Here is a 10,532-nt window from a genome sequence, read left to right as displayed (position 1 = left end):
ACAAAGGAAGAAAGTGCGACGTCACAGCCAGAAGGTGAACTCTCGTATTGATCAGCAGACGACATGGGAGGGCGGGAGGAGGGGAGAGGGAGGCAGGAGTGGGACGTAAAGGGAGGGGCAGTGAGAGGAAGAGAAAGGAGTGGCTGGTGAGGTGAGAGAAGGTAGCTTATATATATTATAATAGTAGCTATTGCTACCATTATAATTATTGTTGCGCTATTTTTCCATTACTGATCCCATCTCGGCGCATTAGCAGCCGAGGTCGCGGTGGCACCGTATGCAGTGAATGATCGCTTGTAAATTTTTTTGTAAATTTTGTAAATTACTTAATTGTAAATTTAGCTCTCAAGCAGGGATAGCACTGTAGCAATTACCCCGGATAGAAATAGCGTATAAGGCAATAAATAAAACACAATTTTAAGTACATAGAATTATTATTTAATGCTGGGTTCAGGTATGAATTACATTGAGGAATAAATACCTGACAGGTATGTGTAGAGAAGGGGGTATTTAGCAAATAAAGTCTACCATTCAAAGTATGAGAAAAAATTTCACATGAAGGGATAATTATAATTAGTGGACAAAAATCAACTCCGGTATTTAATTTCAAGAATATTAACGTTTTGGACTACACAATGAGATTAAAATATACACATAGGAGTCGGTAGCCCATGAGAAGGTTATCTTAGCCTACAGGGATAGCTTCATCCTAGAGTTCCTAACAGATCTGGGTAATAAATGGGCTAGAATTAGGACTTAACGCTAGGCCTTAGAGCTAGTGGACGGAATATTGTGCCAGTGGACGGAGCTTGGCGCTAGTGGACGGAGATTGGCGCTAGTGGACGGAGTTTGGCGCCAGTGGACGGAGCTTGGCGCCAGTGGACGGAGCTTGGCACCAGTGGACGGAGCTTGGCGCTAGTGGACGGAGCTTGGCGCCAGTGGACTGAGCTTGGCGCTAGTGGACGGAGCTTGGCGCTAGTGGACGGAGATTGGCGCCAGTGGACGGAGCTTGGCGCCAGTGGACAGAGCTTGGCGCCAGTGGACAGAGCTTGGCGACAGTGGACAGAGCTTGGCGCCAGTGGACAGAGCTTGGCGACAGTGGACAGAGCTTGGCGCCAGTGGACAGAGCTTGGCGCCAGTGGACAGAGCTTATCGCTAGTGGACGGAGATTGGCGCCAGTGGACGGAGCTTGGCGCCAGTGGACAGAGCTTGGCGCCAGTGGACTGAACTTGGTGCACAATTAGCTACAGGTAAGAGATTACCACTAACCTATCACTGAAAGATAGGCTACCATCACGACCAACCATTAGATAGTGACAGTCATCCTCTAGTCAGTAGAATGCAACTCCTCTTCAACTAGTGATGTATACTGGTCGCTAGTCACACACCTGCCCTAGTTACGGAGCCTATATAAAATGTATATTTAAATACGCTTTTATCTTACAATAACATTCAATGAACATAAGTGCGGAGACAGCGCACATTGAAACGAATGTGTGAATGAGTCATTCAACTCAAAATGAACGCGAAACTTGACGTGAACGAGGAATGAATAGCTTGTATGTGCAGCGAACGAGCTTATGAGTAATATTGAATTAAAGTTTTACAGATTGCAGGCCAGCTTTGAGAGGCGCGTTATTTTCGGCCTGACATCAACCGATGACATACAAGATTGATGGATCAAACCATACAAAATTTAACAAGACAAATATTCGTAACACTAAAAATCAATTTAAATTGATTCGTTTATAAAAAAATGTTTAAAATCAGAACTAAAATATTGAGAAGCCTGGCCGAAGATACGTGGACATTATTAACGAGGCATCAAATTAACAGGAATACCTTGCATTGTGAACAAAGAGTGTGAACAATATCGGCTTACACTCGGGGAAAGTAATCTTATAGTCAATGATTAACATACTTTATAACTCGGTAACTAATTAATTAGCACTAGGCACCAAGTACGCTTAAATTTACATGTGGAAGACATTTGAATGTCAAGCGCATGAATGGACGGACAGATAAGACAATATACAAACTGTCAATCGAATTTTTAGAAGATATATTGGGGATAAAAAATCACAATTGAGTCACAAAATTCAAGCATGGACTCAACTGGAGTGGCAAACTTCCCGGATATCCGCGTCACCTCGACACACGCGAGAAAAATTTTGTGACTTAAGATGCTAGAGGCGATAATTATTGAAAAACCGCGTATATGAGATCCGAGACTGAGTTGAATAAAAGATTTCGTAGGAGCCACTCAATAGAGTTGAATTGCAACTGGTTTTTGGGCATGAATTAAGTCAGGATTGACACTTTGACTGATATCAAGAGGTGTAACCAGTCTTTGAGTCATTCAGTCTGGCAACGCGCATTACAGGATGCCTTTGGCTCAAGATCCAGCCGTATTGACAAGAAGGCTGTCAGTGCCTGAGGACCAACAGAGCTGACAGAGCTAAGACTGCCAAAGGTGCAGTTGCCGTCATTCTCATGCTGCCTGCCGTGCAGTCAACACGGTAGCGCGCGTTCAGGAAGTCGCGTCCTGCAAGCAACAACAACATTAATAACATCAAAAACATAAACAACATTAACAACATCAAAAACATGAACAACATTGATAACATCAAAAACATAAACAACATTAATAACATCAAAAACATAAACAACATTAATAACATCAAAGACATTAACAACATTAAAATAAATATCAACGAACAAGTAACCAACACGCTATGGTCGTTAGTTTGATCGTGGTTGCCGTCTGTCTTCTCGTTCATTTATACGCGAGGGCTTCAGGGCAACAAGAATTGTACGGAAGTGACTAAGCGGCGCTCGCACGTCGCCATGCAAAACTCACATTCCCTCACTTGTCTTGTTTGAAAAATGTTTGGTAAAAAGCACCGTGTTGATAAATAGCAAGGCATATATAGCATTTATTCATAATGAGTCAGATTTGGGGTCAGGAGCTTCACAAGTAATGACGATGACATTCATGCTACACGCGCCCCTGTGGCACCCACCGAGATATGACATTCATGCTACACGCGCCCCAGCGGCACCCACCGAGGTATGACATTCATGCTACACGCGCCCCAGCGGCACCCACCGAGGTATGACATTCATGCTACACGCGCCCCTGTGGCATCCACCGAGGTATGACATTCTTGCTACACGCGCCCCTGTGACACCCACCGAGGTATGCGTGGTAGTGCTGCAGCTCAGGTGGCAGTGGCAGCAGTTGTTGCGTCGCGTCCTGGAAGATGACGTCAGCGTAGCGGTCCTTTGAGTTGAACATCTGGAAACTGAGGACGAGGTTTAGTCTTTAAATCTTACATAAATTATCAAAAATGACATCGATGATTGTTATGAAACAGATTGTGCTTTATTACTTTTTTTCTTGATTAGTGCCGACTGTCATTTATCCACTACCCTCATCCTAATATTCCCTCTTACTTTTCGCCCACTCATTATAACTCGTGCACACTCTTGCTCAAATAACTGCTTTACATGCAGTAACTCTATTTCACATACTCACTCCACTCTCTCTTACTCCATTTCGTTCTTTCCTCTCACTCTCGTATCCTCGCCCCACTCACTCCCATTTATTTCTTTCCACTCAATCCTGTCTCCTCGCCCCTCTCACTCCCATTTCTTTCTTTCCACTCACTCCTGTCTCCTCGGCTCACTCACTCCCATCCCTTCGGCCCACTCACTCCCATCCCTTCGGCCCACTCACTCCCATCCCTTCGGCCCACTCTCTCCCATCCCTCACCCCACTCACTCCCATCCCTTCGACCATTCACTCCCATCCCCTCGTACAATGCTCATCTACTCCCCTCGCCCCACTCACATCTCCTCCCCTCGCCCCACTCCCACTTCCCCCCCTCACTCACTCCCACTCGTGCGCGCTGTCGCGCCCGAAGAACTGCTGGGCGTACAGGAAGAGGTTCGTGAAGGTCTGCACCTCCGTCGCGTTGTAGTCGTAGCCACCGCGAGTCACCACCGCGTTGGCTCGCACCTGCAACAGAATTACGTTATCATTATTATTATTATCTGTATCTGTGATGCCATGAAACTGTGGTGGACAAATATTTTTTAAAGTGGGAAACATCCTTGTTCACATCAGGCGCATTCCACACGTAGCCATTCAAGTGATTGCTGCGCGGCACCGGCAGCGCGAGTGCAGGTCACGGTAGGCGAGAGACACCGCGTTATTGCCGCCTGCATGCCACATCAAAGTGGTACTCACCTGGTCCCAGGCTGCCTAGTACCCACCCGGTCCCAGGCTGCCTAGTACCCCCTTGGTCCCAGGCTGCCTATTACCCACCCGGTCCCAGGCTGTCTAGTACCCCCCTGGTCCCAGGCTGCCTAGTACCCACCCGGTCCTAGGCTGCCTAGTACCTACCCGGTCCCAGGCTGCCTAGTACCCACCCGGTCCCAGGCTGCCTAGTACCCACCCGGTCCTAGGCTGCCTAGTACCCACCCGGTCCCAGGCTGCCTAGTACCCACCCAGTCCCAGGCTGCCTAGTACCCACCTTGCCCAGGTTGCAGTCGAGGTACTCAGTAACTGGTCGCCTGGTACCATCCCTGCAGAGTAGCTGGTAGTCTGCTGTAAGTTGGTTACGTGCCCACCAGTCCCTGCGCTTGCCGTCCGTGTTCTCCGGCACCGTCGTGTGCTTCAGGAACGCCACGTCCCCGCCCCCCTCCACCAGGCACTGGAACGCTCCTGTAACACACCCAAAATTACAGTTCCTGTAACACACGTAGGCAGGATAAACAAGTAAGATCAGACAGTATACAGTTCCTGCAACAAACAAAAGGTCAGGGTTAATAATTTGTAAATTATAAATATTCAAACCATGTGGAATCGCAGAAGATAATTTTTTTTGTACTTTCCACAACTCAAACAAGTAAAGCCATACTTTTGCTCACACAGCGTCGTATATCTCCTATCAAAATAAAACAGAAAATACGGTATGTCTATCCAAATACTTAATTATACAAAGGATAACAAAAAAATAACTACCAGTAAAGCCAAAATAGTCCTCGGTGTGGTCCCTGGCGCAGAAAGAAGATCCGGTACCATGGCAGAGGTGGCACAGGTTGAGATGGTAGTCGGAGTCATAGTACTGGTCGCGGTAGAGGTTGTTCAAGGCCCCAGGGGCGCAGGACTTGGAGAAGTATTGGGAGGCGGCCTTGAGGGAGTTACACCCGTAGGGCCGCATGAGGTTGTTGTTGAGGAGGTAGTCCAGGGGCAGCACCCAGCCCCCACCGTGCATCACGCTCGGGTGACATGTGCGTCGGTCTGCGGGACGGGGGGTGTTGGGGTTACAGCGTTACAGGGGCGTGTAAAGTGAGGGGGTGTTGGGGTTACAGTGTTACAGGGGCGTGTAAAGTGAGGAGGTGTTGGGGTTACAGTGTTACAGGGGCGTGTAAAGTGAGTGAGTGTTGGGGTACAGTGTTACAGGGGCGTGTAAAGTGAGGGGGTGTTGGGGTTACAGTGTTACAGGGGCGTGTAAAGTGAGGGGGTGTTGGGGTTACAGTGTTACAGGGGCGTGTAAAGTGAGGGGGTGTTGGGGTTACAGTGTTACAGGGGCGTGTAAAGTGAGGGGGTGTTGGGGTCAGTGTTACAGGGGCGTGTAAAGTGAGGGGGTGTTGGGTACAGTGTTACAGGGGCGTGTAAAGTGAGGGGGTGTTGGGGTTACAGGGTTGCATATCATTCTGTCACTACTCACTCCTGAGATAGACGACGTCACTCACTCCTGAGATAGACCACGTCACTCACTCCTGAGATAGACCACGTCACTCACTCCTGAGACAGACCACGTCACTCACTCCTGAGATAGACGACGTCAGTCGTCATGTCGTCCTCCTTGCTGACGGCGACGACGTAGTAGTAGGAGTCGTCCAGGTTGTAGCGCTCGGCCATGATAGGGATGAGGTCGAATGTCAGCCCTGCAGTGTACACGTCGCCCGCCTCCAGCACGGCAACGTCAGCATCCCTTCAAGTATTCATTGGGTACTTCGTCAAGACGTGGGTGTTATCAATAGTTATATTATGGGCAGAGATTATTCCTTTATTTAAGAGGGAGTTATATTTCGTCAAGACGTGAGTGTTATCAATAGTTATATTATGGGCAGAGATTAGGCCTTTATTTAAGAGGTGCCTGCTGCTAGAATCACGGAGTAAGTTAGCAGCCTTTGCTGATTGGTGATGATGATTACAAGTTATCTGTTGCATATCATAGCATCAAGTCATTTAGTGTTCATCATATATGCTGTAGATAACATATCCTGCATATCACACATAAAATACATTATGCTACAATTGAAGGCTGCACCTGTTGTGGATGGCCGCCATGCACTCGTAGCTTGAACCGCCATTCAGACATTTCACTTCAGGCTTCAGCAGCTGCGCATTCAACGCCATCTGAAATGACAGTGACATCAGCATGTCATTATTAGTGATGCATCATTACTGCTGCCAGCAATGATGCATATTATGGTCTAGAAGTCGAGTGAAAAGACCTTTTAATTTACCTTTGGACGAGTTGCATTTTACCCTACCCTGTAAATTCTTGTTCACCCAAACTGATCCCACATGTAAAATTATTCTCGCTCTCATCTGGAGGCACTCGGCGAACTCGATCCTGGAGGTGACGCAGAGGGTAAGGTTGCCCTCCACTTACCCTCATCTGGAGTCACTTGGCGAACTCGATCCTGGAGGTAATGTGAACTCGATCCTGGAGGTGACGCAGAGGGTTAAGGTTGCCCTCCACTTACCCTCATCTGGAGGCACTTGGCGAACTCGATCCTGGAGGTGACGCACAAAGTCATGTTGCTGACAGGGCAGGAGCGCACGATGTTGATGTGGCGCAAGATGTCGGCGCTGAGGTACTTCTTGAAGTTCTGGTGCGAGCGCGGCACCTCCACTAGACTCATCGTATCGTCCTGTCAACCATGGCGGTAATGGTTAAGGCCACACAAATGGTTTTGGCCATAACAGTGGTTAGTACTACAATGATCATGATATTACTCCTATCGAGTGAGATGGCATTCTAGGAGTGGTTAATCATACATTACTCAGTCCCAAAAGTTTACTCAGTATTACTCAGTTTGCTCAGTATCATACATTATTCAGTTCCTAACCATGTGTTGTGACCATAACAGTGATTAGCACTGCAATATTCATGGTATTACTCCTAACGAGTGAGATGACATTCAAGGAGTGGTTAATCATTCACTTATCATTCCCAAAATGCCAGCTGAATTGAACATAGAATCTTGTTCCACATCTTAAAATGCCATTCATGCCACGTGACGTGTGTCATGTGTACCGGTTCATTTTTTATCATGCCAGAATTCCTTCATGCCCACTGATAATTGAGTTATTTCCGATTCAAAATAGATCTAAATGATAAGTACTTGAATTAAATTTATTTATAACAGAATTATGAAAATGAATGGTAAATGCATGCTTGATGGGCTCGTTACTGACGGAGAGCAGGGCGTCGTAGGTAGCGCCGTACGTCGGGGAGGAGTCGTACAAGTGGAAGCGGTGAGGGAGGCTAGGATCCTTCTTGCCGTACAGCTCCACCATGATCTGGGGGAGTGGAGGGGTGGTGAGATGAGGTGGAGAGGGGGTGGGAGGAAGAGAAGAGGGGGTGAAGAGCAGATGAGGTGAAGAGGAGATGAGGTGAAGAGGAGATGGGAAGAAGAGGAGATGGGGTGGAGAGGAGATGGGGTGGAGAGGAGATGGGGTGAAAAGAGGCTGGGTTGAAGAGAGGCTGGGTTTGCAAGTAGCTAGTTTGAAAGGAAGTCCAGCAGCCTACAGTGAATTTCAAGCCATTTATGTTTACATGGCACGACCACTAGCTGCGTGCTGACGTATAAAATTTTGTATATATTAATCCAATAATATTGAATCCTACAAGGATTGGAAGCAAAAAATTTACAAGACGATTAATTTTTGCCATTCATGATCATTATTTAGTGATAATATTAATACGTTAGGGAAATGCGTTCTTGGCTATGAATATAAAGAGTTAAGTTCTTCAGAAATTTCTGCAGCAGGACCAGTCTGTTTCACCTTCAGGAACTGCTGCAGGAGAATACGGGCGTCGCTGCTGCGGGCCGAGGACGTCACAATGGTGTCAGCAGGGACGCGTCCCCAGTTGCAGGTCGCGTGGCTCGCCAGGGGCGCCCTTGTACCGTCCACGCACAGCAGCTCGAAGTCGTCCACCCTGGGACATGAAGGCTGGGTCAGTGGTGGGGAATGACAGCCAGTCAGTGTAATACTTTATACACTTTAGATGAAATACTCGCTCAACTCAAACATAAAGTTTCTCACTTATTTAGAGTTGGCAGAATAATGTTGAGTTGAATATCGGTTGAAACTGGACATGCACGAAATGGGTTCAGATAAATCTTGTATCAAGCAGCACATAAAAGGCTTACGTAAGGTACTTTATACACTTTAGATGGAATACTTGCACAACTCGAGCATAAAATTGCTCACTTGTTTATAGTTGTCAGAATAATGTTGAGTTGAATATAGGTTGATATCAGACATGCAGGAAATGGGTTCAGATAAATCTTGTTTCAAGCGGCACATAAAAGGCGTACGTGAGGTTGAGGGCGGCAGTGGACGCCGAGATGGCGTGCGTGACGGATGTGTGCTTCACGAAGGCCACGTCCCCCTTGTCCAGTAGGCACAAGAGAGCCCCCTGGTACCCTGCATACCTAGGGTCACGATCAATCATTAAGAAACTGAATTTTTTAAAGTAACGGATAATGAACTGTATATAATTATGTAGCGAACTAGTACGGTATATAATTGCCGGTAGTTAATTGGATAATGAACTTTATAGAATTGTGCAGTGAGCTAGTATATAATTAGTTAATTGGATCATGATCTTTATCTAATTGTGGATAGTTGCACAGAAGGCATATGGGTAGCTTTTTAACGGAGTGCTTAAGTTTATGGAGTAAAAATAAAGTGGAAGTGTCTGGAGCGACGGTAGCATGGCTATTGGTAGCAGTAAGTACTGATTTATAGAATAGCAGTAAAAAATACAGACAAATGGATAGGTAGCAGCAAGTACCTGTCTTGACTGGTGCAGTGCTGGCCAGGCAGTTCACTGCCACAAGCACTGCAAAGTTTCTGGGTGTTGTCTCCTGTAATAAAATACAAGGCAGGTAAAATGCATACTAAAAACATGTCAAGGAAAACAGATTACATTTAAACAGAAGGATGACATTTCCCCCATTTGAAAGAGACTGGAAAGAAACCCATTTTGGAGAGACTGGCAAGGTACAATATTTTACCTACGCATTTCAAATGGATAAGAACACGATTTGAAATAAGTTAAAAAAGCATGTCAATTATTCATGTTCAACTTTTGCACTGATCACTGTCCATGCGACAACATTTCTTCTCGCTTCGAGTCACCGACATGTGGAACAGCCTCCCTGATAGCATCGTTGACGCTCCGAGTATGAACATCTTCAAAATATGAAGGAAAAACTAGTAAAAGTCACAGAAAATGTCATTTATTCTACCTCTACATTGTCTACAATGAAAGAGGAGGACTTCAGAGTACTGTTAGTAATGGATGAGTACCCTCTGCATGCTTCAAATATTTTAAAATGAAGTTTTATTCCAAGTGTCCAGAGTAGCCCCATTCGACGGGGCTACTCGGGACACTCTTTTTTTGCTTCTGGCACCTTACGAATAGCATATGGAATTTTTTTGAAGATGCCATTCGATAGCCCTCGCAAAGAGCTATAAAATGAGCCTAAACTTGTTTATGAAATGTTTCATCGTAAGAAGTTATTAACAAAAAACGCTCAAAACCGTCCCGAGTAGCCCCGGTTGACGGTATATGTCTACAGTACTGGTTAACTAAATACTCAACTTAAACTTGATCATTACAAACAAAAAGCCTGGATAATTTAAAAAAAATTCCATTAAATAAAAGAAAAATAGAAAATATCTATCAAACAATTTTACAACAAATCTGAGGTACTGTACAATTGAAACAGTTTGTCCACTTTTGATCCTCTTTATCATTTATAGTCAGTCACCTGGCACTTGGCAGAGCACTGTATCTAAGGAAAGCATTCCATCTGGGGTGGAAAGCTTTTTTATAAGTGAACTTCCATTTCTAGAATTCCACCCTGGTGTTCAATATTCATCAGTGTTCTAATTCAAAGCCTTGTTGTATTCCAATACAGCTCACACAGCAAACGGAATTCGAACACGTGGATGACGGCATTACGTATCAGTAGAATTTGAAGCGCAGACGGAATACGCCTCACCACGTGCCGAATATTGCCACACACAGTGACGGAATATAGGGATTTGGTAGGTTTGCATTCTAAAGGCTTTTACATAAAAATGGCAACATTTTGTGACGTTTCATCATTGCCGACGTGTACTATGGTGTTTTGAGAGTCACCTAAAGCAAACAGAACTTGAGTAACGCATACGGTTATTTTTTTATAGTTTTTCATTTCTTGATGCGTCC

General features: G+C 45.6%; 1 protein-coding gene across 1 annotated transcript; it reads right to left on the bottom strand.

Annotated features, from left to right (window-relative positions):
• Positions 1–415: 415 nt before the first annotated feature.
• LOC108673853 (melanotransferrin-like) lies at positions 416–9,180 on the bottom strand (the record flags this gene model as incomplete). The annotated part of the gene is made up of 12 exons (XM_018161730.1): positions 416–2,545; positions 3,196–3,305; positions 3,897–4,021; positions 4,539–4,729; positions 5,030–5,308; positions 5,839–6,005; positions 6,345–6,433; positions 6,787–6,954; positions 7,502–7,606; positions 8,093–8,246; positions 8,629–8,745; positions 9,108–9,180. Coding segments are annotated over 12 exons (1,697 nt in total), but the record flags the coding sequence as incomplete, so codon positions are not given.
• Between the last annotated feature and the right edge of the window lie 1,352 nt (positions 9,181–10,532).

This window comes from Hyalella azteca, unplaced genomic scaffold, assembly GCF_000764305.2.
Source record: "Hyalella azteca isolate HAZT.00-mixed unplaced genomic scaffold, Hazt_2.0.2 contig12120, whole genome shotgun sequence".
Classification (NCBI taxonomy): domain Eukaryota; kingdom Metazoa; phylum Arthropoda; class Malacostraca; order Amphipoda; family Hyalellidae; genus Hyalella; species Hyalella azteca.
The sequence above is the reverse complement of the archived record's forward strand: the minus strand, read 5'-3'. Positions and strand labels throughout refer to the sequence as shown.